Genomic DNA, 27,999 nt, shown 5'->3' with positions numbered 1-27,999 from the left:
CGCAGCAGTGGCAGAAAGCGGTTTCCCCCACAAAAAACCCTCGTCTGTGTGGTGTTATGTCATGACAGCGGAGGCTGGTGCTACTGAAGTTAGTGGGGCGGTGATTTCCCTCCGGGTTTTAGTCAGACCTCCAAAGGAGCGATCCAAGGTGAAGAATCACCTAGTATCGCTCCTTTAGAGTTTTGACTGAAACCAGGAATGGATTCACTGCCCCACTGACACGGGAGCCTCCAGCCTCCATTGTGTCATGGTGTAGCATCATACTGAGGGGGCATCTGGAGAAAATGGCGACTGGGACGTCTCCCCCCCCCTAAACCCACGTTGTTGTGAGGCTACATTATGATATAACACCCAGGGATGGCTACAGGTTTTTGAGGGTCCTCTGGCAAGATGCCCTCAGTGAGCCTCCCTTCTCATCACCACCGTCACCAGCTGCTATTGGTCCGCCTTCTTTTTCATCATTGCTACCACTTGCTTGGTTGACAGGCAGAGGGCCAGTGAGCAAGTGTGTGTGTGGGAAACGGGATATCTGTACCTCCTCCTCAAGGGGTTCTGTTTAGTGGGCCTTGTTTGAGGTATGGGCCCCTGGCATGGGCCCGGCCTTGCCAACTTTTGATGCTGGCCCTGATAGTGTCACCCGAAGGGGCTTATGTAGGGAGAAAATGGCAGCCACCCGTTGGCAAACTCTAGGAAAACTATTTCCTACAAGGAAGGTACATGCGCATCCCTTACCCATCTCTTGCCCATGTCCCCTGAAAGGACTGTTGACACGAACTGTCCCCCTTTTGCAATCTGCAACGCAGGCTGTGAAAGTTGGAAAAGACATTTGGGGGTAATCCAAATGCATATACATAAACACCGGTTCCATTCAGATGATCAGTGGCTCCTAAAGAACTCTGTGGGCTCGTTCAGAAGACACCTTAAACCATGGCTTTAACCACAGCAGTTAAGCCAGAAAGCCAGGCCATGTTCAGAAGACACCATAAACCATGGCTTTAACCTCGGTGGATAAGGTCTTTTGCTTTATTCATCATGGTTAAAGTCGTGGTTGAAGGTGTTTTCTGAACACGGCCTGGTTTTCTGGCTTAACCACCATGGCTTTAACCACGGTGGTTAAGCCAGAAAGCCAGGCTGTGTTCAGAAGACACCTTAAACCATGGCTTTAACCATGGTGGATAAGGTCTTTTGCTTTATTCATCATGGTTAAAGTCGTGGTTGAAGGTGTTTTCTGAACACGGCCTGGTTTTCTGGCTTAACCACCATGGCTTTAACCACGGTGGTTAAGCCAGAAAGCCAGGCTGTGTTCAGAAGACACCTTAAACCATGGCTTTAACCACGGTGGATAAGGTCTTTTGCTTTATTCACCATGGTTAAAGCTGTGGTTTAAGGCATCTTCTGAACACACCATGGCTTTCTGGCTTTACCACCGTGGTTAAAGCCATGGTTTAAGGTGTCTTCTGAATGGGGCCTCTGTGGGCATGTATGAACAAGCACTTCTGTCCGGAACCGAAATTTATGCAATCACAGTGGCCCTTTTTTCAGGTGCTGCAATTGTGCAAATAGCACCGGTCAGCAACTCCACCACCACCACAATATCTGGAAGACTTCGAATAAAGGAGAGGTGTAAAAACCTTCCCTGTGACTCAGCGGCCTAGGAGCCTCATCATAATTCCATTTTATTTCAAAGTGACTTTAAAAGGAGACCGTTTTGCGCAGTGGGCAAAAGGTGTTATATGCAAGGAACAGAAAGTCAAGAAAGCAGTTGCAGGGAATGTTACTGAGTGCCAGCTTATGAAGTGTCACTTTATAACGGGTCTTGGCAGGCAACATTGGTATAAATAACAGATAAAACAGAGTTTAGGTGAAGTCATGGGGGACTGCACCATTTTAACGCCTGAATTTAAAGCGATGGGTTTGCATGTGATGCACAGATGGGGCGCGTGCATGTTTTTGTGGGAGGAGTCACATTTGTTGCTCATGCAACTGCCCTGTTCACGTATGAACTGTGTGGGTAGAGTCTTATCTTAATGATGCACGTGGGTGAAGGGAGCTGCACCCATCCCGTTTTACATCTCCATCCTTCGTTGCCCAATCTCCTTTCCCCGCAGCCTGGCACTAATAGTAGAAGTAAGCAGGGCTGGGATTAAAAAGCCTTAAGGTAGGGGAGATTTCAGCTTTTTTCATCCACGTAGGCTGTTTGTTGTAGAAATCAGTCACCCTTCCTCTAGGGATGTCACAGTGGTGGAGTCCTGCGGACATCTACCTGCTCAGCCCCACCCCCCCAGGCGCCAGTTTGCAGACCCCTATGACCCGCCATTTTGTGGAAAGTTGCAGGTGAGCTATTTACGTTAATCGTGATTTTTGCGCAAAATGGCGGCCGTAAATAAATAGCACTATTTATGCAGCAGTGCAGGCATAAGGGTGGGTGGGAAGGTCGACTCCCTGAGGGAAGGAGGTCCATTTGGGTGTGTGTGTGTATCTTACCTAATGGTGCTCCAAAACCTGGACTTGGCTTTTGTCACCATCACCAACTTCATTTGGTTCCAAGGTATATTGGGGATGAAAATGCTTGGCTCCACAGTGCTACACTGGGCGATTTAAGCAGCTCTACAAGCGGGGATTTGTGCAGCCTCAGTTTTCTTGTTTGCTGTTGGGTTTTATTATGAATACAGAGCGTGTGGGGGTGGGGAAGGAACCGAAACCCAAGGGCAACTGGTGTTCCTCAACTTGGGCCAAACAGATGAAGGCTAAGCACGGATGGAGAGAAACGGGCAAAGAACATGACATTTCCCCTCGCCCTCACCTAATTAAACTTTTTGATGTTCTAAACATGGTTCAGCTGTCTGCGTGGGTGGGGAAAGACGAAATTAATGGTTTAATTTGGTTTTAGCTGTGTATATATTGTTTTATATTGTATGATTTTACCTGTACGCCACCCTGAGATCTTAGTGATATAGGGCAGGATACAAATGTTTTAAATAAATGAATAAATTTCAATATATCTCCCTGTGGTTGATTTCAGTCTGATGGCAACATCGAAGCGGTTTCACTGCCTCCTATCCCATCCTTCAAAACATTAGAGGGAAGTCTCCGTTTCCGTTGTTAAGGTGTCAGTTGCGTTTTTTCTGTGACATTTTGTTTCTTGACTTGTTCTACTGAGAGAAAATAACATCCCACCGTCTGCCTGGGCTTCCGAAAAACCAGAGAAGCCTCAAGTGAGCTATAAAAGAGGCAGGCCTGTGGCTAAAACAAAAACATTCCCGCACCAAGACAAACTGCCCCTTGCAACCTGTTTGTATTCAAACAAAACAAATATTTACCTGCTTTGCATAATGTGCTTTTTATACTGTATTTTGTATTTGTGTTTTTAGATTGTTGGTTGTTTCATTATGTTCTTCACGGTTTTAATTTTTGTGAACCGCCCAGAGAGCTTCGGCTATTGGGCGGTATAAAAATGGAATAAATAAATAAATAAATAAATATTGTGCTTCTTCCCATAATGGGGGAAATAACACCCCTGGAAATAACACCCCTGGGAATAACACCCCTGGAAATAACACCCCTGGGAATAACACCCCTACCCCATGTCTGGGCTGCTATGACTTTACTGGACACTCCAAAGCCTATCTTTACAATCATCAGGGCTACGAACTTGCTATACCTTCAGAAGATGGTGAATATTCTTAGGATGCTGGATTCTGTGGCCAATAACACTTCTCTGTACTTCTGAGGGGCGAACGGAGGCTATACTGGCCTTAGCGTGAATATAGCATGAGTGTGCTCATATTGCCACATGGAAGGACATTGGGAGTTCTGGGGTGTGGGAGGGGGATTGCCGCATGAAAATGTATGACACCGGAACATGAAAATCCAGGAACATGAAAAAAGATGCGCATGCCACGGTAATGTCACAACAATTCAATTAAGCATGCTCCCTCCCCTGCGCCCCCTATTCGGTATTCCATTTCAATGGGATGTTCTTTCCGTTAATTTCCCCCCCCCTCCTACCAATGGTGCAGTGTTCTCCGTTCCAGCCCGGGCTGCATTCACACTTGCCGTCACGGCACGTCCCGTGCTCATTGCAGCGTGGGTGACAAGCTCGCTGATCACAGGCCGCTCCCATCCACCCCTCCTCGCAGCGGCAGGTGCCTCCGACACAGACGCCGTGCCCGCCACAGTCCGCAGCACAAATCTCTGTGGAAGAGAAGAAAGGAAAGAGGCCAGGGGTGGGTAGATGAGGGGCGAGAAGGGGAGGGTCAGGGGTGAAAAGAGAAACCCAGAATGTTATTGTCATGAAAAAAGGTGCCACACTCCACTACCTCGCCTGACGGGGAAATGAAAGGAATTCCTACGGTTCATAACACTAATCCTTTCTGACAATAAGAATCTAATAAGCAGATTACAAAAAGAGGAGACGGACATGAATCGGCAAAGTCCGCCAGTGACTGAACCTCCTATTTGCTTTCTAATACTATCACACTCCTCTGGCTTTTTGTTGAGACGGCAGATCCAGAGGGGGACGGGGTTCTCCCAAAGTAAAGGAACAAAAGTCACTTTTTAATTAAAAACTAGTTAAGTGTGAAAACAAGGAGCCACTAAATCGCCCGAAAATAAAGTTAAGTGTCGCCAACAAAGTCTATTTGCGGCTTGTTAGCCCTCCGGTTACGGAGCCGGGGCTTATGAAACTTCACTCTTTGGTCCTCGCTGTTGTTACTATTCACAAAGGATGTTTTATTCCTCTCAAATGTTTTAGGGAGCTTTGAAATCTTGCCTTCTCTCCGGGATACGCAAACTGCCCATTGGAAAGGCATTCTGGGCTTGCACGGCTTGAGATCCATAAAGCTCAACGCAACTTGCCAGCTGTGTGGTATAGTGCAGTGGTTACAGCACTGGACGGGAGACCTCAGTTCAAATTCCCACTAAGACAGAAAATTTACTCAGTGGTCGTGGGCTAGCCACTCACACACTTACGGGAATAGGTTAGGCTATGTAACTTCTTGCAGGAGTCAGGGGGTGCTATAAGTTAAATTAGGGTGACCCTATGAAAAGGAGGACAAGGCGCCTGTATCTTTAACAGTTGTACTGAAAAGGGAATTTCAACAGGTGTCATTTGTATGCATGCAGCACCTGGTGAAAATCTCTTTTCATCACAACAGTTAAAGCTGCAGGAGCCCTGTCCTCTTTTGTAGCTGGTCAAGAGAGCAGGGCACCTGCAGCTTTAATGGTTGTGATAAAGAGGGAATTTCACTAGGTGCTGCATGCATACAAATGACAGCTGCTGAAATTCCCTTTTCTATACAACTGTTACTATATTATTTATTTATTATTATTTATTACATTTATATACTGCCTCATAGCTGAAGCTCTCTGAGCAGTTTACAAAGATTGAAAGACTGAACATTAAAAACCAGTATACAAACTTTTAAAACATAAAAACAGCTAACATTTAAAATAATTTTAAAACTCTCAAATAAAGATACAGGAGCCCTGTCCTTCTTAGGTCTCCCTAAGTTAAATACTGTATTTTGGACTACCAGATAAAGATTTTTTTTCCCCTGGAATCCAGAAATACCAGTTCAAGAAACTGGATTTTAGAAGCCCTTGGTTCTGGAAGGGTCCCGATTGGACCTGAAATGGGGTAAAAAATTCCAACTCTTCCCAGAGACCTCTAGGCCGCCTTGTGTATTTATTTATTTATTAAATTTATATACCGCCCCATAGCCGAAGCTCTCTGGGCGGTTTACAAAACTTAAAAACAGTGAACGTTAAAAAGTACACAAAATTTAAAACCATCAAAAATATAAAACAACAGTATCCATTTTTTAATATTTCATGACATGACATGGCGAACTACCATATATGGTTTGGCGTGGCATGCTGATACCTGGCATAGAGTCTGAGATACATTTTAAGTCCTTCTAATATATTAATATCCATTTATCATTTTTACAGCAATTCTCATGGAAGCTGGCACGTAACAAGTGCAGAAAAGAATTGCATCCAGTCAACTCTAAAAACTCTGCATGAAAATTTGCATGCATTTTTGCACACATTTCTAATATACGCCTTTTTGTATGCATTCCCCCTAATATAATGCATACGGCCCGGTATTTTCAACGGTATATGCATTTTTGTCTGCACTTCCCATATAAATGACACCCACATTTTTAAAAATAATAATGGTGAACTGCATCGCACAATTCTGCAACTGAAAATAATGAGGCATAAGTGCAGTTCAGTTCATGTATTATTAGAGGGAATGCGGATTGCAATTAAGAAATGAACAAATTTCTCCCCCATCCTTATTTCAAGTGCAACGCTTCAGCTTTCACCATAGGAAGGATGGCAAGCATCGTTTCCACGGCTGAAAGGAAGTGGGGGAACCGTGTATTTTATATCCCACTGACTCCAGAGACTTTGAAAATCAACCTTGCTGCTATACATACAGGTTCACCACTTCACTCTTATACTGACTGCTCTTCTTGATATTCTTGCATGATGCTATTGTATGAACAACAGAAGGGTTTGGGTGTCATATCAGGCCTTTTAGGAGTCCCCAGTATTTGTTAGTAAACCAGCAACCTTCATAGAGCAAAGGAACCGATTCACTATGGCTACTGCATACCAGCCACACCAAAATATTATGCACCACATACATAAGATTCTTATAGCAATGCTGTAAATATCTAAAAAAAAAAACCCATTGCTTTTTGTGAATAGATATTTTGGTGCCAAGTTTAGACAGAATTAATATTTTCTTTGGTGAAAATCTACCAGTATGGCGCAGGGAATCTGCTGGGTAAGGAATTTGGCCCCCAAATCCTTCTGAGTTGGATCCTCTGCCCTTCCTGGCAGTGTCGGATTGCAGCAGAATATTATGAATTTATAGAGAGAGAGAGGTGGTGGAACCCTGAAGTTACCCATGATTGGTATTACCCACAATGCAAAGGAGACAGCAAGGCCTTCATAATGCACTGTTTCCTTTTGCTGCAGGATGGACTATAACCCAGAAAGACTTTCTACAGCTCTTGCATCTTGCTACTATATTAAGGGCAGGGCAAAGTCCCTAGAGGGTAGCAGGGAAAGATGAAGGATTTGGTGTTATGTGAAACATTTGTTTCAGGTCACTGCCTCTGGGAGGCGGGGGGGGGGGACCCACCCTTATTCAGCTTGTGCTAACACTATACGTGACTGAAACACAGCCTTCCATAACTTATCCAACTTCCTCCATCCTTCTTAATAAAACAGAGACATGACTCCACTGATGAACAAGAGTACCATATATTGTTCCTGTAATGCTTGGAGCAACCCCATCAAGTTCTAGAAGGCCCAAACCATGTATCTCTTTATTTTATTTTTTTTAAAAAATTAATTTTACTATTACATTACTATTTACATTACTATTACATTTCCCCCACTTAGGCTCAAATCTCATAACCTGGGACTAGGTAAGCTGCACTGGGTTCCTTACTATTATATTTCTATGTAAGCTGTGTTGGGTTCCTTACTATTACATTTCTATAGCGTAATACTAAGGAACCCCAATGCAGCTTACAGTTGTTATTATGGGGATCGCCCCGGGATCATCCCTGTGCGACCACATGACGCACAGGGGATCCCAGGAGCAGGGACGGACGAACTCTCCCTTTCCCCAGGATATCGCCCTACCCTTCCATCCCAGTTTTTCCCGCGGTCCTGGGCTGATCCCGAGACTGCGAGATGTGTGGCTGCATCCTGGTTCCTTGTGAGTAACCATGAGGAGCTGGGACCCGGGCACAGGGCACGGAACTCCTCGGGAGGGGGGAGGCAGGAGTTGTTTTTCTTTAAAAAAATGTACCTTTTCCGCAGGAGAGCTCCTGCGCTCTTTTTCGATATAAAGCAAAAAACAAAATGGCGGGCGGGTCCTCCCAGGACATCATGAGTCACATGTAGACGGGGGGATCCCGTGATCATCATATTTCAAGATCCTCCCCACTTTCTCTCTCTACACCGGTATGTTGGTGTAGACAATGCCCCTAGACGTAGTGGTTCCTCAACTCAGCAGTACCACCTGAGCCCCTTTTAAATTGGAAATGCCACTGATTCACCTTGGCATTTTTTTTAGAAGGCAAAGAATTTGCCCTACCAGTGACCTAAAGATCCTCCCCATAAGCCAGTGGGTGGAGAGTTTTGCAGACTGGCATTTAAAAAGTCCTCTTAAAGCCAGTGTAAATAAAGGGAAAGGAGAAAGTGAAGCAAGGACGGGCGACTTTTGGCCTTCTTTTGGCCTACAACTATCATCCTCCGTCACCATTGGCTATGCTGACTAGGGCTGATGGCGTGGCCATTTGGGGAACCCTGGCACACTCTGCCCAGTTGCCCCCTTGGTTTTCAACCCAGAACTTTCTGAGTCATGTGAGGGCTTGGATTTCCAAAATCTGTGGGGGGTTTTGAGGGTGGGGATACAGAAGAATGAGATTGGGTAACATCTGAGTTTCTGTACAGAACGGAAAATAGGGTGGGGAGGAAGACAGAGGCTTTTATCACTCTTATTCCAGTACCAGCAGCCTTTGGGGCAACAGCTTTATGCCAACACTGCTTTTTTGAGCAGATCTAAAACACTCTCCCCAGGCACGGAAGCTTTTCCCCATTAACAAATATTTTCACACCAGCTGTTCCCCCCGCTCCCCCAAAAGGTGGTTAAATATTTCCTTTCATCTTTAATCTCTTTTACTGTTTGGGAGAATAGCTCAGCCGATCCCCTGTGCTATCCTGAGGTGCATTTGTGAGCTCCTGCCGTCTTTGCCTTGCCTGGATTCGTTTGCTTTGCTGTTCAAAAGCCTCATGTAGGAGGGGAATTTGAACAGGCTTTAAGGCCTAAGCTTTCCTCCTTAGACTTCAGGATGAATTTTGACCTTGGGACTCCTGCACAGGTTCCTCATCAGAAGGGAACGACTGAAAAGTATGTTATGGAAAAATACTGGTTTTGCAGACAGAGGTTGGCTCTTTCCCCCTCACAAGATAATAGGACGAAGCACATACAAAGAAGCATGGATTCCATTGTTGCGGGAGACCATGGATGAGGAGGTATGAGGCTCATTCAGAAGGAGAGTAGCACTAGAAGGAAAGGTGAACAGATCATAGATTCATAGAATAGTAGAGCTGGAAGGGGCCTCTAAGGCCATCAAGTCCAACCTCCTGCTCAATGCAGGAATCCACCTCAAAGCATCCCTGACAGATGGCTGTCCAGCTGCCTCTTGAAGGCCTTTAGGGTGGGAGAGCCCACAACCTCCCTAGGCCATTGGTTCCATTGTTGTACTGCTCTAACACTCAGGAAGTTTTTCCTGATGTCCAGCTGGAATCTGGCTTCCTTTAACTTGAGCCCGTTATTCCTTGTCCTGCACTCTGGGAGGATCGAGAAGAGATCCTGGCCCTCCTCTGTGTGACAACCTTTTAAGTATTTGAAGAGTGCTATCATGTCTCCCCTCAGTCTTCTCTTCTCCAGTCTAAACATGCCCATGAAGCAAATAGCTTGGATTCGACTGCAGATAATGTGTTGATGCACAGCAGAGGGTTTGGACCTCTTTTAGACCAAGGGCCGAAATCCATTTTAGAGAATCTCTCAGGGGCTGCACTGCAGTGGTCCGGCGGGGCCCAAAAGGACAGCATATTTTTGCTTCGAGCTGATAGTGCCAGTCATGAAATCTTAGGAAGGGCATTTCAGCCTTTTAGGGTTTTTAGCGTTTTTCCTGATGTCCAGCCGGAATCTGGCTTCCTGTAACTTGAGTCCTTTATCCTGTGTCCTGCACTCTGGGAGGACCGAGAAGAGATCCTGGCCCTCCTCTGTGTGACAACCTTTCAAGTATTTGAAGAGTGCTATCATGTCTCCCCTCAATCTGATAAGGGTGAAGGACCGCCTTCACCTATATCAGCTTGCCCACACTTTAAGATCAGAAAGAGACACCCTTATCATTTGCTCACCCATGTTTAGCCTCTTCTCAAGGCTAAACATGCTCAGTTCTTTCAGTCTCTCCTCATAGGGCTTTTGTTTCCAGTCACTACTAGCATATACAGAGTTCAAAATAAGCTGCCAGGAGATGAAGTCAGTGTCTTTCGTCCTGATAGGCAGAAGGTTTTTAAAAAGGGGATTGCTTGTAGCAATTGATTAGAGAGTTCAAAATGGGCCATCTGCAATAAGGCACTGCAGGGTGAAGACGAACATACATGCCTTGTATAAACCCACCATTTCACATTTATTAAATAAAAATAATAAGCTGTTGTTTTCAGGTAAGTTGCTTCCGCAGAGCAAACACTCCTTCTCATCTGTTGAAAATAGGAATGGGAGAGCTTCGCTCTGAAACTCAATTCAGTTAATTTGTGACATATTTTATTTTTAAGTTTGTTTGCAATGTGCACATTTTGTTCAAAAGTGGGCACTTCTCCGCATTAACTAAACCATGTTCAAATTGCATGGTGGTTTTTTTAGTTTTTTTTTAAATACACATTTTTCAGGAATGTGCAAACTTTTTTTTTTTTTTAAATGTTCATGTTTGGGGACGTGAATGGGGCAAATATGGATGCAATCTGAAACAAAATTCTCGTTCATCCCTAGTGGAAAACAATCATTCTTGGCTTAGGGCAGGCTGCTTCTACAAAGTGACCAGCATCTTTTCTATAGGAGGGAGGGGATATTGGCTTAATCAACATATAATTTAAGATGCTTGCCATTTGCCTCTGGGCCAAATCTCCGACCCCAGTAAATATCAGTTACTCAAATTCGTTTCCCAGTATAACAAAACAAGAACACCCAAAGGATCATCATTCTCAGGGCTTGCTGAAAATGGGAGAGTCTGCTTCAGAGGTACCGTTGTCTTGCAAATGGACACTTGCTTGGTTGCCTGGGATGAGTATAAATGGCTCACAGGGGACCAGAGGTCATTAAGAGTTTCCCGTTGCAGCCTACCTTTGGCAAAAGAGAATTTTCTACCCACAGCACTGGCTGTTTTGCAAGATACGAAAAAGGAAGACATTTGCATGCAAGTAAAGCCAAAAGAGAGCCAACCACTTCAGTTACCCCTGCTAAATCCTTAATAAATATGGATTTAACGGTAGGATATAAGATCTGTTAGAACTACCAAGAAATGCTTAAAAACTGAATCATTCCACTGACCTTCAAAATGTTATTAGAAAATTTAATAATTACAAAGTGTCTTAAGTTGGATTTTCTGGTTTCAAAGAAGCTTGATTAAGGCACACGCTCCCACAACCTCACTGTGCTCTGATTTTCCAGAATGAAAGAGTGCAGGATTGCTACGGTATTGTAGGTTGTGGGGCTTTTTTAACAACTCTGGATAGGATATTCACTGTCACCTCTTGCATCCTGTTAACAGGGAGGAAAGCAGCTTCCGTGTGAAGCCAAATTGTCCATTACTTTAGCTACTTAAAGGCAGCCAAGCCACCATAAATGGCTACCTTCAGTGCCATTTTTTCTCGGAAGAAAGGTGGGTTACAAATCAAATCAATAAATAAATTCCCCATCTCCACATGATCCCTGTATAATAAATCAGTTTCCTCCCTTCAGTAACTTCCAGGTTGTTCCTGAAATTTTAAATTTAGAGATCCACATGGAAAAACACATGGAAATTTGCAGACACACTTGTTGGTAATATCTCCATTTTGCATCCACTTTCTCACATACGACCCCGTTCGTTCGTTCATTCGTTCATTCATTCATTCACACACACACACACACACTTACTCTCACTGTGACCACTTCCCACCATCTAGTATTTCATAGCACATCAGCCGCAGAACAAATAGCTTAGGCAGCATTCCACAGCCTGGTGCCCTGCAGATTTTGGACTGCAACTCCCATTATCACTAACTGCCAGTCCAGGTCCGGGTCTGATTCAAAGTGCTGGTATTAACATTTAAAGCCCTAAACGGCTTGGGGCCAGGCTATCTGAAGGAACACCTCCTCCCATGTGTACCTGCCCGGACCCGAAGATCATCTTCAGGGGTCCTTCTCCGTGAGCCCCTGCCAAAGGAAGTGAGGCAGGCGGCTACCAGGAGGAGGGCCTTCTCTGCTGTGGCATCCCGGCTGTGGAATGAGCTCCCTAAAGAGGTTCGTCTGGCACCTACACTATACTCTTTATTTTCTCAGCATTTTAACAGTCGATCAAATTAATTTTAACTTGCTCTTTTAAATTTGTATTTTAAATCTGTATTAATTTCTGCATTGCTGCTTGATTTTATCCTGGCTGTGTTTTCATATTGTATTTTATATTATGCTTTTATACTGTTTGTTTTATATTTTGAATGGTTTCTATGGTTTTAATTTTTGTAAACCGCCTGGAGAGCTTCAGCTATTGGGCGGTACAAAAATGCAATAAATAAATAAACAAATAAACAAACTACTGGTGGCTGAGGCTGATGGCAGGAGCACCCGAGTGCCCGTGTGCAAAAGGGAAGCCTTTTTAAAAAAAGGTATTTTCCCCACTCTCCCCCCAATGGGCAGAGCTATTGAGGAGCTCTGCGCCCCATGCGCAGACCCCGGACAAACTGCGACACCCGGCCACATGTTCCACGGTCTCGGGCGGAAAAACCGGGCCTAAAGTGGAGGGTGAGATCCCGGAGCAAGGGAGGGATCATCCCTCACTGATCCTGGGATCCCCTGTGCGTCATGTGCATCCTGGGATCGCCCCAGGATAAAGCCCCATCTAGCTATGGCCTGAGTTTAAAATATCTGATACATACTGACCTACACCAGATTCCTTTACGTTTAAGTACTGTGTCCACCAGATCCCCCTACGTTTAGTATTGTGAATGTTACTTTAAACATTCACTTGCCATTGGGTGGCACTGCATAAAATGAAATCTCTCCAGGTCGGGTGTCTGTGTTGTTCACAGCATTAAAATTTGTTAAAGTAAAACAAATATTCCTGCCTCGGTGGATTATGTCCCCTCCTCTTTGATGTTTAATTGGATCTCCAAGCTTTATAGGGTGCGGATTAAAGTTTCCCAAAGCAACGAATTCCTGCTGAACAGCTAATGCTCCTTACCAAGAGGCGGGGGTCTCTTTTGTAGTGAATTTATTTTGTCTCCCCATTTACTAAAAAGCCCAGAGTTTGACTTGGTGTGTGTGGATACCTGTTCAATATGAATTTTGTGAAATATCCAGAGCTATACTGACGAATGACAGTTGTCAATTAAATGGGACTGTCAGCATTCATTCGTTTATGTCCCCAGTATGGAGAAATAGGTATTTGGGGATATTCGGAAAACGCCCTTGGGGTTGCATTCGCATGCAAACGTCACTCTTGAGCACGTTAACTATGGTTGGATCTACAGATGCACCATAAAGAATGAATGGTACCACAAACTAGAAGAAGGGATCCCACTTTTGAATGTCCTCCACTCCACCATTTAAAAAAACTTTGCAACTGCAAAAGCTCCCTGCAAGCAGAAAACCAGCAAAGCAGGATTTGGGCTGTGCTAAACAGGGAGAAAGATTCTAGATCAGCCCAATTCCTGTTTTGCTGGTTTTCTATTTGTACATTGGGTTTTTTTTTTACATAGAGGATCCAAAACGTGACCCCCACCCCACCCCCATCTACAGTCTAAAGACAGCAGGAAGCGGAATCAAGTGGAGGGTGCAAAGCAGCCTTCCTGCTCTGTCAAAATTCCAGACAGGATAGCAGAAGCCGAAACGGCTTCCACATTTCAGAAGCCCCAAAAGGCATTGCAAGATTGTTTTTTGTTCATTCCCTGTATAGAGCGTTCAACGCGGGGGCTTTTAAGGGTATCCCTCGCATGACTCAAACCTCTGCTATAGCCAAACCATATCGCCCCATTTACGCAGCGGGGTGGGTTGGGACCTTACCAGGAATCTCACCATTTATGCAATGGGGGAAAATGTGCAATTTCGGTAGCGAGGGTGGACGGCCGCCGAGCGCTCGTCGTGGCCTTGCGGGTGCCCGAACGTGGGACTGCGGACGTGCTGCGTGCGCCCGACTGGTTCCGGGGGAGGGGAGGGGCAGACGCAGGGGAGTCCTGGACTCAGTTGGGCGTGTGCAACATCCCTAATTCTGGACTAGCTGAAGTTTCTGAACAGTTTACAAAGGCAGCCCCATGTTGAACACATTACAGGAGCACAAACAGGATGTAACTAAGGCATGCCTGACCATGGCCGGATTAGACTTGTCTACAAATTGGTGCAGTTGGCACACTCTCCACAGCCATGGAAATGCGCTCCTGGCAACCACCGAGGCCTGGACATTCAGGTTCAGGGCCGAGTCCCAGAGTACACTCAATCTGTGAGTCTCAGTTTTCAGGGGGACTGTAACCCCATCCAGCAGAGGTTAAATCCCTCTTCCCTGATCTGCCTTTCAACTGTCGAAAAGCACCTCTGTCTTGTCTGGATTAAGCTTCAATTTGGAAGGTGTCTGGGTCAAAAGCAGTCAATCAACAAAGGTTTCTGACTCCCAATTGTTCAACAATGACCCTGTTCAGAAGACATGCTAAGGCACGATGGTTAAGCATTGTGAGGAAAACATTATGGCTTAGCATGTTGTATGAATCATGACTTATGGTCATGTGAACCATTCCTAGCCATGGTGGCTACCTAAACACAGTTTAAACAATTATTATTTATTTATTTATTAATTTATGTATTATTATTATTATTATTATTATTATTATCATCATCATCATCCAATATTTCTATACCGCTCAATATCTAAAAAAGATTCCAGAGCGGTGAACATAAGTATAAACAGTAAAAATAAGATTAAAAACGCAAATTAAAATCATTCCATTTAAAATAAAGGACCTGGAAAAGAAAAGTGGCTGGTCAGTTGGGGAAACGTTCATGAAACAGAGCTGTTTTCAGGAGGCGCCGGAAGCATCCTAACGTAGGCGCCTGCCTGACCTCTAGGGGCAGGGAGTTCCACAGAGAAGGGGCCACTACACTAAAGGTACTTCTCCTGGTGGATTCCACTAAGACCCTATTCAGACGACACATTAAGCCACGGTGGTTAAGCACTTTGAGCTAAACATTATGACTTAGCGTGTCGTGTGAACCATTCTTAACCATGGTGGCTACATAACCACGGTTTAAACACGGCCACTAACCACTTGCTGCAAAAAGGTTAGCGGCCTAACCAAGGCTTAGCGTGTCGTCTGAACAGGCCCAGTAGCAACATCAAAAAGGCTTTTCTTCACCCACTACATTAGGCTGCTGAAATGCAGAAAGCCTGGGTAAGAGGCCAAGGACGAGGAGTGAATTTTCATGAGAAAGGACTGTGGGCTTAGTTCTGACACCAAAGCCAAACTTTTGGGCTAAGCCTAGGCTCAAAGGCAACTACGCCTTAATCTTAATAACATGTCTGTTCTCAAGAGCCACCCACTTTGCACTTGATTCCAGGTGGTGAACTGTGGGTTGGTTTTATGAGGAGATCCCAAAAGGGGGGGAAAGGGGGATCCCACGAAGCCTGAAGTCTGCCCACCTCAGCGGTAAAGACTGCAGCGTAGACAAAGGCGTAAGGTTAGACATAAAACTTGCTTAATGTTAGGGAGTGGGGAAAAGTCCTAAAACCTGCATTTGTAATTTATGAATGAAAACAAAATGGAAGCTGTCGTTTTCTACCTGTTCTCTTCCGTCATTACTACATATAACCCCCCTCTCCCCCCCCACCCCCGCGACTACCTCAGTCCTGCATAAACCAACTACCTCTTGGGTTCGCATATCAAAACATAACCCTTTTCCCTTTCTGCATTTGTAAAACTCGCCTCAAGACATTTTATCAGGCAGCGCAAAATTACACCTCCCAGACTTCATTCCTCAAAGAGCTGTTGCCGATGTTCAAGTTATTATTGTTTTATGCCTCGTGGCAAGAAATCTCTGCTAAGCTGGTTTGTAAACACCCATTTGTTACCCAGACCTCTCCGGTCTATCTCGGCTTCAAACTCTGAAAGATGGATTTACACGCCGTACGCATAGTGTACTCCTCAGGCAAAGGTAGCGGCGGCACCGCCACGGAAATGAATAGGGTGGACGAGGAGTCGATATGTGCAAAGGGGAATTATGGTACATCATCAGACAAAAGACCCAGGAGGAGAGAAGTGTTTTATCGTTGTTATGTAAAGGGCCGTTAATGACGGTTTAGAGAGTTAGGTAGCGCGACCATATGAAAAGGAGGACAGGGCTCCTGTATCTTTAACAGTTGCATAGAAAGGGGAGTATCAGCAGGTGCTATTCGTATGCATGCAGCACGGTCTAGCTCCTTCCTATCTCTCCTCTCTTATCTCACACTATTGCCCCGCTCGTGCTCTTCGCTCCACTGATGCCATGTTTCTCGCCTGCCCAAGGGCCTCTACTTCCCTTGCTCGGCTTCGTCCATTTTCTTCTGCTGCCCCTTACGCCTGGAACGCTCTTCCAGAACATTTGAGAACTACAAGTTCAATCGCAGCTTTTAAAGCTCAGCTAAAACCTTTTCTTTTTCCTAAAGCTTTTAAAACTTGATGTTGTGCGGACTTTATACTGTTAGTTTTACCCTACCCAGTGCCTGTTTACCCTACCCTGTGCCTGTTTGCATTCTCTTCCCCTCCTTATTGTTTTATTATGATTTTATTAGAATGTAAGCCTATGCGGCAGGGCCTTGCTATTTACTGTTTTACTCTGTACAGCACCATGTACATTGATGGTGCTATATAAATAAATAAATAAATAAATAAATAATAATAATAATAATAACCTGGTGAAATCCCCTCTTCATCACAATAGTTAAAGCTGCAGCAGCCCTGACTTCTTTTGTATCTGGTCAAGAGGGCAGGGCTCCTGCAGCTTTAACAGTTGTGATGAAGAAGGAATGTCACCAGGTGCTCCATGCATACAAATGACACCTGCTGAAATTCCCTTTCCTATGCAACTGTTAAAGATACAGGAGCCCTGTCCTCCTGTTCATAGGGTCACGCTAAGTTAGGCCCGTTCTACACCTTGGATTTTTCCAGGGATCATCCCTGGGTGTCCAAATGGCGCACAGGGATATCCTGGGATCAGGGAGGGATGATCGTTCCATTTCCCTGGGATAACTGAGACCTCAGTTATCCAAGTTTTACCCACGGTCCTGGGAGAATCCCGAGGACCGCAGGCAATGTGGGTGCTCCTCGCGGCTTCTTCTCTCTTTCCCGCAAGTAGCGGGGGTCATCAGAGGAAAGGAGCCAGGACAGGGGGGAATCCAGGGCCCTTGGGGGTGGGGAGCGGGGTCGGGGCTCTTTTTGTTTTTAACTTAAGTTTCGCTGGCGCGCAAGTGCACTCCAGCTCCTGCAGCTTAAATAAAAATATGGCCGCCTCCACTCTATATCAGACTTCATTCCTCCAAGAGCTGTTTCCGACATTAAAGCAGTTTCTGGTGTTAAAGCGGTTTCCAGTGTTAAAGCCTCCGCAACTTCGATGGCTCTGACTGAAACCCAGAGCGAATTCACCGCCCCTCTGACATCGGAGCCACCAGCCTCCACTGGGAAAAAGGTACCTCAAAATTACTCCTGACTCACTGGTTTTGCTGCAGCTGCTGCTGGTTTCATCATTCTAGCTGCAAGCATCCCTTGTATGTCTAGTGGCTAGTGAATGCCACCTCCCCCCCTGCACCCCCCTAGAAGCGGGATAGGCAACTTGGCGCTCTCTGGATATTTTGGGCTCCATCTCCCAGAGTACTTACGTTTCCCCTAGAATGAGGGAAGCATTGCCTTCACTCCGACTGCCTTCATGGCGGCATGCAGGGTCATCCTGAAGAAGGAGGCCTGTGCTTCCTGCCTGCACACTAGGGAAGCCTGGGAAAGATGGCATCCACCTGCCTCCAAGACGGCAGGAGTTCTGTTGCTGCCAGCAGTAAGTTCGTCCAGCTTTCATTCCCTTTGCCCATTCATTCATCAAAATAACCTCCTGTCCTGAGCGCACAGCTGGAGCAAAGAGCTCAGCGAGAGCTATTAACCCAGCCAAGACCTGGAAGAAGACTGCAGGTCTATAATATACGTGCTGTTACTAATTCAGCAGTTGCAGCCGGACCTGCTTCTTCATTGGCTATTGTTGGGTCTCCCTCCTCATGAGTAGACCCTTCTTCCTCAGTAAGCCCTGGGAAGAAAGGTCTTCCGGTGGCCAGGCGTACTACCTGGTCCCTCGCTGTGGGTTCTCTGGAGAGTCACGGGACGAGGGAGGAGAGTCAGGAACGCTGGCTGGGCTCGGGATGGGGTTGGAGCGGTTCTCTGGGGCCTCAGGTAAAGCAACCCACAACAGGACAGCTCAGGTTGCCCCGTGGCTTCTGTGGGAGTGGGGTTTGCTGAATAATCCCAATCCCCCACTTGGGGTCAGCTAGGAGCCTGATATCCCTCCAGCTGCACTGCCTGACAATGGGGCAGCAAAATGTGTGTGTGTGTCAGCTCAGCTCTAGACAGGTGGGCAAAGAGTCTTGCAATGTAGTACGACAGCTATATGAAAAGGAGGACAGGGCTCTTGTATCTTTAACAGTTGTATTCCAAAGGGAATTTCAGCCAGTGTCATTTGTATGCATGCAGCACCTGGTGACATTCCCTGTTCATCACAACAATTCAAGCTGCAGGAGTATAGCTAGAGTGACCAGATACAAAAGAGGGCAGGGCTTCTGCAGCTTGAACTGTTGTGATGAAGAGGATATTTCACCAGGTGCTGCAAGCATACAAATGACACCGGCTGAAATTCCCTTCGGAATACAACTGTTAAAGATACAGGAGCCCTGTCCTCCTTTTCATATGGTCACCCTAGCCTAGAGGGTCTTCAGACGAGCGGTTTATCGGACGCTCGCGACTGGCCACTCACGGTTCTTCACGGGACATTTTGACAAAGCAGTAATCCTCCCGCGTGTCTCCCACTCCTTCTGCTCTTTTTTCCGTCACAAAATAAGCCCCAGAAAATCTGATTTCCCCACATAACAATTTTTTGTTGGCTATAACGATACTTGCTGCCATTTCCTGCTGTGCGCAGGAGAAGCTGCGCAATAAAAAACGCCCACTGAATGGGCCACGTGGATGTTGCTTGCTTCCTGTTTCTTCCCCATGTGAAGAAAGAGGAAGTTGCTCATCCTAATTGTGGGACAGAAGCAGGCGGAAAAGCAGTGGCAGGGAAATGTGATTCCTCCCCCTTCTGAAGAAGCTCCTAGCGGCTTAGGGAACGCAGCAGACTTTGGAACTACACAGAATAGCAACTACATAAGATTAGCTCTCCAAGATCACTTGATTGCCAGCACCAATGGATTGTGTACATGGCATCCATTAAAACAAAAGTCTGGGAAGGACGAATCAAAGCACAATTTATGGTAGCTCAGTTCAGACAACACTAAACGGTGGTTTTAGAACTCCATGGTGGAGTTTTTATACCACCACTGAGAAATGTGTTGTCTGGCGGGAAAACTCCATGCAACGGTGGAGCTTTTTTGCAAAACACCCCACCCTGAATATCCACGCTGTGCAGAGGAGAGTTCCTGTACAACTGTTGTGTTGCGTGTTGAGTGGACTTTTCTGTTGTGTTGAGTTAACTTTTCCCACTGGCTACAGAGTTCCCTGGCAAGAGTGGTGAAAGGAGTGAATGCCGCTCTAGGAGAGCCCTGGGATTGACTTTTTTGCAGAAATAGCTGATGGATACCATTGGGAGGACGTCAATCAAACGTCACAATGGATTTTACTCAACTTCACAGTAGCCCACAGTCACACAACGGTGGAGTTAGAACATGTCATGTGGGGAGCACCCCCTAGGAACTCAACCTCTGAGTGGAATCTTCACACTGCGTTGATGAATATGCTGTCTGAACTGAGCCACTATGTAGACAAGTGCAGCCTCCAATAATACAGATCCAATTGCTATGCAATGAAACTCCCGCTTACAATTCATATAGAATTATTCCTAAGCGGTCAAGCACACACCACTTATATTTTCTGTAACTCAAGCCAGAAGAGCAGTGAAAGAACCCGGGCATATCAGGCCCATGCAATAAAACAGAACACGAATTTGCCATTCAAGAACATGCAGATTATTAAATTAAGGAATAATCGAAGGAAAAGCCACGGGTATGATTACCAATTGAGCAGTCATGTCCAGTCCAGCTTGGATCACAGTTGCACAGGCCGGTTTCAGTCAGAAAGGTGCCATGGCCAGAGCACTGGTCCAGACAGGTGGCTCTTGGCGTCTCGCAATTGGTGCCTCCCCAGCCAACGGAACAGTGACATTCTCCTCTCACGCAAACCCCGCGGCCTGAGCAGGTGGGGTCCATGCAATCCACTGTAAGGGAAGGGGGAAAATATATATGCAGAAATAAGCCTAGTTTCATATTCATGACTTCATCACCACCATTAGCATATTGCGTCCAGTTCTGGGCTCCACAATTCAAGAAGGACGCAGACAAGCTGGAGCGTGTTCAGAGGAGGGCAACCAGGATGATCAGGGGTCTGGAAACAAAGCCCTATGAAGAGAGACTGAAAGAACTGGGCCTGTTTAGCCTGGAGAAGAGAAGATTGAGGGGAGACATGAGAGCACTCTTCAAATACTTAAAAGGTTGTCACACAGAGGAGGGCCAGGATCTCTTCTCGATCCTCCCAGAGTGCAGGACACGGAATAACAGGCTCAAGTTACAGGAAGCCAGATTCCAGCTGGACATCAGGAAAAACTTCCTGACTGTTAGAGCAGTACGACAATGGAATCAGTTACCTAGGGAGGTTGTGGGCTCTCCCACACTGGAGGCCTTCAAGAGGCAGCTGGACAACCATCTGTCAGGGATGCTTTAGGGTGGATTCCTGCATTGAGCAGGGGGTTGGACTCGAAGGCCTTGTAGGCCCCTTCCAACTCGACTATTCTATGATTCTATGATAACACATCAGCCCTGCGTCCTCTACATTTATTTATTTTCATCATTTATTTATTACATTCCTCTATATATCTTGTCGGGCTGTCTAAAAATCCATGAAAATATTGACCTGGAAATCTCATTGTGAGGTGTAAATTAAGTAATGCTTATTCCTCCCCATTTACTCATGTCTCCACTTACCCTGTTGTTGAATTATAGTTTGTAAGATCCTCGGGACAGGGACCTGTACTCTTGTACAATGTAGAAGGCAATGCACGTCAATGGCGGTAGGCCGTTTCTACACCTGCCTTTTTCCTCAGGATTGTCCCGGAATCATCCCTGTGCATCCAAATGCCACACAGGGGATCCCGGGAGCAGGCAGGGTCTTGCTATTTACTGGGTAATCTGTACAGCACCATGTACATTGATGGTGCTATATAAATAAATAATAATAATAATAATAATAATAATAATAATAATAATAATCCCTCCCATTACCCTTAGGTGTAGAAAGAGCCAGAGATATAGCCCTGCACACTCAGGTCCTCTGGGAAAAATCTACTTCAGCTAGCAAAAACTAGATTAACAACTGTTACCCAGAGGACCTTCTCTTCTGCTGCTCCCAGACTGTGGAATGGCCTGCCGGAGGAGACTCGTTAACTTAACAGTCTACTAGCATTCAAGAAAGCTATAAAGACTGATCTCTTCCGGCAGGCCTATACAGATGTTTTAAAAATGTATTTAGGATGTTTTTTAGGAAGTTTTCAACAACGTATATCAGTGGTTCCCAAAGTGGGCGATACCGCCCCCCTGTTGGCGGTGGTATTGCATAGGGGGGCATTAAGAGGCAAGGGCGGCAGGGGGGCACTCGAGGTGGTCTTTTCCGTACCAGGAGTTTCGGTTACAGAAGGAAATTTCCCAGACATTTGGAAACTGGTATCACGTCATCAAGCCCATCCATCACATTAAGAATTAACAGAATAGTGAGGGACTCTACCCTAGTTACTAAATGTGATATCTAATATTCTTGCTAAATGACTATCAGACTTTGAAAAGATGATATCACTGGATCAAGTTCATCAATTATGTTTAATTGAATAAACTAAAAAAAATGTAATTAGATTTTGAATAAATATTCAGTTAATTGTTACTGTTTTGAATTTTGTTGTTATCATCTTCCCTAGTGGGTCGTTGAAAATCGCTATTCTGAATAATGATTTTTATAGTGTAGGGTAGGGGGCACTGGGCATGAGTTTGTGGAACCAAGGGGGCGGTTATCTGAAAAAGTTTGGGAACCACTGACGTATCCCATGTTTTAATTATTATGTATTGCATTGTTTATCATTGTTCCCCGCCTTGATCAAAATGGAGAGGCGGGCAAGAAATAATTTTATTATTATTATTATTATTATTATTATTATTATTATTATTATTATTATTATATGAATGACAGAGTAAGGGTGCAATCCTTTGGATGCTTAGACAGGAAACAAGTCCTACATTTCCCAGCATGCCCGAGCCAGCCATGCTGGCTGGAGCATGCTGGGAATTGTAGGACTTGTTTTCTGTCTAAGCAGCCATAGGTATGTGCCCTTAATCTCTCCTTGTAGGCCTCTGTTTTAAGATGGACCTGTCTGACAGGATATGGAAACGACTGCGTTTTTAATGGGCTTTGTTTATTTATATATTTATTTATTTATTACATTTATATACCGCCCCACAGCTGAAGCTCTCTGGGCGGTTTATAACAGTTAAAAATGGTAAACATTAAAAAGTATACAAAATTTAAAAACCATCAAAAACATAAAAACAGTATAAAAACAGTATCCATTTAAAAACAATTCTGGGGTCCATTAAAAACAAACTTAACGTTGTTAAATGCTGTTAAAATGCCTGGGAGAAGAGAAAAGTCTTGACCTGGCGCTGAAAAGATAACAATGGTGGTGCCAGGTGAGCCTCATTGCGGAGATCATTCCACAGTCGGGGGGCCACCACCGAGAAGGCCCTCTCCCTTGTTGCCATCCTCCGAGCTTCCTTCGGAGTAGACACACGGAGGAGGACCTTAGATGTTGAGCGCAGTGTACGGGTAGGTTCATGTCGGGAGAGGCGTTCCATCAGGTATTGCAGTCCAAAGCCACGTAGGGCTTTATAGGTTAAAACCAGCACCTTGAATTGGGCTCAGAAACGTATAGGCAGCAATGCAAGCGGGTCAGAATCGGTGTTATATGCTCAAACCTCCCTGTTCCAGCTATCAATCTGGCCGCCGCATTTTGCACAAGCTGCAGCTTCCGGACCGTCTTCAAAGGCTGCCCCATGTAGAGGGCATTGCAGTAATCTAATTTGGAAGTTACCAAAGTATGGACAACTGAAACTAGGTTATCCCTGTCCAGATAGGGGCGTAGCTGGGCCACTAACCGGAGTTGATAGAAAGCACTCCATGCCACCAAGGCCGCCTGAACCTCAAGTGACAGAGATGGTTCTAGGAGAACCCCCAAGCTACGAACCTGCTCCTTCAGGAGGAGTGCAACCCCATCCAGAACATCGGCCAAAGCCATGTTATGTGTATTTTTAAGATGGTTGCTCAGCATTCTCCTGAGAACACGAGGGCATTATTATTGCTGCATAAACTCATAACCCGAGCGCTCTCTCTCTCTCAGGATCATCCGAGGGGCAGGAAACGGCCAGTTGACAAATCTCTGACGTTATTAAAGTGTTAAGAGAGTGGGCCCCAATGTGAGAACCCAGGCCCTGGCAGGACTGACCCCTTTCTTACTCCGAGGGAGCAGTTATGAAAGGATGGAAGGGCTGGGAGTAAGCTGCCTCTACCGTAGGCCCTCAGCAGATGGTCCAACCATGGAGAACAAAGATTGCCGGCTAACTGACAAGGGGCTACAGCTAGGCAATTAATCATCCCCTCCGAGAGCGAATGGGGGGGGGGAGAGAAAAAGGTAAGCTGTATGGGGGTCTCCATCACAGAAGGCAGCGCACGCTGCAACCTCAGCGTTAACACAGGATGATAGGCGGGGAATGCGTGTGTGTCAGGACACCCCATTCATCATAATCCCAGGGCCATTTTTCATGTTGAAACGAGCCCTTTCACAAGACGCCACGCACAATGGCTACTTTAATCTTGCCCTCGGATGGCTGTATCGCTTTAGACCCTTGGCACCGTGGCAAGGGTCCTGGGATAGGATCAGAGAATTTCACTGCTTTCTTTGTTGTAAATGCTTTAATGTGTGTGTGTGTTTTCTCTTCGTCTTTCCTTTCCTCACTTTCTTCCTTCTTTTCTTACAAAAAGAAAAAGAAAACGGCGAATTCTCAGCTGTCGCAATGATTTGGGGGGCACCACCCACTGGGAACTCCACACAGCTCCATTCATTGCAATGGAGGTGGCACAGGCGAAATTCCCTGCAGATTGTGCCTGTAGGTTGCGGTAGCTAAACAAGCGGTCCAGGGATGTTGGGGAATCCAGGGGGTGGGAGCATCTTCCTATTAAGGAAAGCTGAATGTTTAGGACATTTTAGCTTGGGTGGCAGGGAAGGAGACTTGTAATCCTATACATGCTTACCTGGGAGTAAGTCCCATTGAACTCAATGGGACTTTTCAGTAAAGGTGAATAGGATCAAAGTTTGTACATGTTTCAGGCTCATGTAGAAACACATTTAACTTGGAAAGACAGGCCCATTTTGGAATTGCCGTTCTTCAAGATGGCTGACACTAGGGTGACCATATGAAAAGGAGGACAGGGCTCCTGTATCTTTAACAGTTGTATTGGAAAGGGAATTTCAGCAGGTGTCATTTGTATATATGGAGAACCTGGTGAAATTTCCTCTTCATCACAACAGTTAAAGCTGCAGGTGCCCTGCCCTCATTTAAATCTGGTCACTCTAGTAGAGCTCCTGCAGCTTTAACTGTTGTGATGAAGAGGGAATTTCACCAGGTTCTCCATATATATAAATGACTCCTGCTGAAATTCCCTTTTCTATGTAACTGTTAAAGATACAGGAGCCCAGTCCTCCTTTTCATATGGTCACCCTAGCTGACATGCAAATGAAACAATGCATGTAGGAAGCCAATTTTGGTAGTAAAATGTAGAGCATTTTAAAAAAATCAAGATGGGTAGAACAGCTACTGCAAAGAGCTACGTTTTTACCCCCAGTATGGCTCAACGCAGAGGGCTCCAACCTTCTTGGGTTGGTGGGCACATTTGGAATTTTGAACTAGTGTTGTGGGCGCTCTCACAAAATGGCTGCCACAAGAGGTTGATCCATCTAACCTAGTATTGTCGACACTGACTGGCAGCGGCTCTCCAGGGTTTCAAGTATGAGTTTTTCCAGCCCTACCTGGAAATGCTGGGGTTTGAACCTGGGACCTTCTGCATGGAAAACAAGTTCTCTACCACTGAGCTACTGGGGGGTGGGGTGGGGGAGTAACCAGAAAAAAGCGTATTATAAACATGGTGGGGAAAGCACTGAGGTTACAAAACAAAGGATCAATACTTGGTGGACTCGCATTTCAAGAAAAGAAATAATATTTGTAAAATACTGGAAATCCACATGATATTAAAGGGATTTAGAAAGGGGGAAAGAATCCCAGAGGTTTCCTGTATAACATATTTCGTGGGATTTTTCTGTACTTTTATTCTTGGCAGAGTACAAATTACTGTCTGATGAATAAGAAATAAATATAGAATAGGAGGAGGGAAAGCTCTAAACCACTCAACGGTTCTTTGGAAAATGCCTGCTTTATTTCTTGCCTCCTCTTTTCATTTGGGCTGTCATCCAGTTAAAGAATTTGGGCTTTCTATTTATTTAAGGATCACGACCCTATTTTATGAACTCAATGCATTCTCAAAGTAGCTCACCAAAAGACATCAGCATAAAATTGCAGTAAAATCACAATGGAATCACAGTTAAGATGAGCAAAATCCGTATCATAATGATCTAAAAATAGCAAACAACCTATTAACGGAGGAAAGCCTGCCTCAAAAGCCATGCTTTGGCTATTGTGATTGAAAGTCATTAAGAAGCAGGACTCTCTGGAAAGCAAGTTCTGCAATGAGAGCTCCCGCCCAGAGAGCTTCGGCTATTGGGTGGTATAATAATGCAATAAATAAATAAATAAAAATAAATGAGGGGGCAACTACGAAAAAGTCCCTGTTCTTACTACCATTCTGCTGCTAGAGGTGGGAGGCACTCTTAGAAGGCTCTCTCCAAATTATCTTAATGTGCATAAATGAGTGTGCCTGAGTGTGCAACACACAAATGTAGTTGTTCAACTGCCTGTTGTTTAACCAATTAAAGTGAACAGGCTTTTTCAGTCACTTCGTTTGAGGTACGGAGTACCCTCCTGAGCTGTCTCTCTCTCTCTGTGTGTGTGTGAGTGTGAGTGTGAGACCTGGCTCTTTTCTCTGCCAGAACTGGTTCCCCACAATTCACTGGCTCACAACATTTTGGCTCCTGCTGAACTTACATTGCTGGCCTCTATACAATTGGAATATCTATGCAGCACTTTGTAAAAACTTTAATGCTAGTGCTTGATTAATATGAAATAGTATTCCAATTAGAAGTGTTGAATAATAGCACTGAATAATAGCATTGGGGTTGAAAAATAGCATTGTCCGCCAACTACATGTGTAGAGTGCAAGTCTCCCCATTCAGAAGACACCTTAAACTACAGCTTTAACCATGGTGGTTAAGTCAGAAGGCCAGGCTGTGTTCAGAAGACACCTTAAACCATGGCTTTAATCACGGCAAATAAGGCTTTTTTTTCCTTAGTCACCATGGTTAAAGTCATGGTTTAAGGTGTCTTCTGAACTTGGATTCGCTGCTCTTTCCTGCGTGTGCAGGAGAAGCAGCGCCATTAGAACAGTGGACTCAATGGGCCTCGTGCTCATTGTGTACTTCCTCTTTTGAAAGAGGAAGTAACTCGAGGAGGGAAAACACGGCTGGAGAAGCAAGGTAGGGAGCGTGTTAACACCTGGTGTGATGGAGCTTAAAGTGATAGAAAACCAGCAGCTATTTAAAAAGTTGCTTTTGGGAAGGGAAAAAAGGGAGCTCTCTCTCCGTTCCAGTACGAACCATTATAAGAGGTATCGGTTCCTGGTCTCTCTGCAGCAGGACAACAGCAATCAAAGTGAAAAGGACAAACTGAGTGACGCTTAGACATACCTTCTTCACAGCTCTCTCCCTTGTAGCCTGGGTTGCAGATACAGGTGCCCATGATGCACGTGCCATGGCTGTTGCATGAGACGTCGATGCACTGGTTGGTCGGAACGTCACATTCGGCCCCCTTCCACCCGCTGTGGCATAAGCACCGGCCTTTCATGTACTGCCCGTTCCCGCTGCATAACACTGGGCAAGAAGCTGAGAAGCAAGGAGGGGGAAAGGAATGAGATCTTCACTAGGGGTGTGCACGGACCCCCCGCTCCGCTTCACTTGCAGATCCGCCATTTTTCGGAGCGGGTCGCTCCGCCCCGCCCCCGCTCCGCCCACTTCCGCTCCGCTCCGCTCGGAGCTCCGGATCCGGATCCGGAGCTCCGTTTTTGCCCCCCCATAGGGTTGCATTGAAAGCTAAAAAAGTAAACAACTTTTTTTCCGTTGAAGTTAGAAACCTCACGTTTGGCACCATGACACCTCATGGGCGTATACACACACACGCCAAGTTTCAAGGCAATCCCATCATCCCCTGATTTTTGGCGAATTTTTGAAAATCGGGCACCCCATTCACACCCCTTGGGATAGCTCCGTCAATTTGCATGTTAGAAACCTCAAACTCGGCACCAGGGCAGCTTATCCATGTGTCCACATGCACGCCAAGTTGCAAGCAAATCCCATCATCCCCTGATTTTTGGCGCGGCTCTACCCTCTAACGCACCTCCCATAACCCTAATTCACACCCCTTTAGATAGCTCCGTCAATTTGCACGTTAGAAACCTCAAACTCAGCACCATGATAGCTTATCCACGTGTCCACATGCACGCCAAGTTTCAAGGCAATCCCATCATCCCCTGATTTTTGGGGAATTTATGAAAATCGGGCACCCCATTCACACCCCTTGGGATAGCTCCGTCAATTTGCATGTTAGAAACCTCAAACTCGGCACCAGGGCAGCTTATCCATGTGTCCACATGCACGCCAAGTTGCAAGCAAAT

The 27,999-nt window shown here is 45.5% G+C and overlaps 1 protein-coding gene across 1 annotated transcript in view; it reads right to left on the bottom strand.

Moving 5' to 3' along the window:
• The window catches only part of TENM4 (teneurin transmembrane protein 4), a 478,872-nt gene that overhangs the window by 153,691 nt on the left and 297,182 nt on the right, over positions 1–27,999 (bottom strand). The window contains exons 11-13 of the mRNA XM_063127306.1: positions 27,017–27,211; positions 20,084–20,284; positions 4,009–4,194 (exon numbers count right to left, since the gene is read on the bottom strand). Of these exons, the coding sequence (XP_062983376.1) occupies positions 4,009–4,194; positions 20,084–20,284; positions 27,017–27,211 (582 nt within the window). The remainder of the gene's footprint in view (positions 1–4,008; positions 4,195–20,083; positions 20,285–27,016; positions 27,212–27,999) is intronic.

Source organism: Elgaria multicarinata, chromosome 5 (assembly GCF_023053635.1).
Source record: "Elgaria multicarinata webbii isolate HBS135686 ecotype San Diego chromosome 5, rElgMul1.1.pri, whole genome shotgun sequence".
NCBI lineage: Eukaryota > Metazoa > Chordata > Lepidosauria > Squamata > Anguidae > Elgaria > Elgaria multicarinata.
The sequence above is the reverse complement of the archived record's forward strand: the minus strand, read 5'-3'. Positions and strand labels throughout refer to the sequence as shown.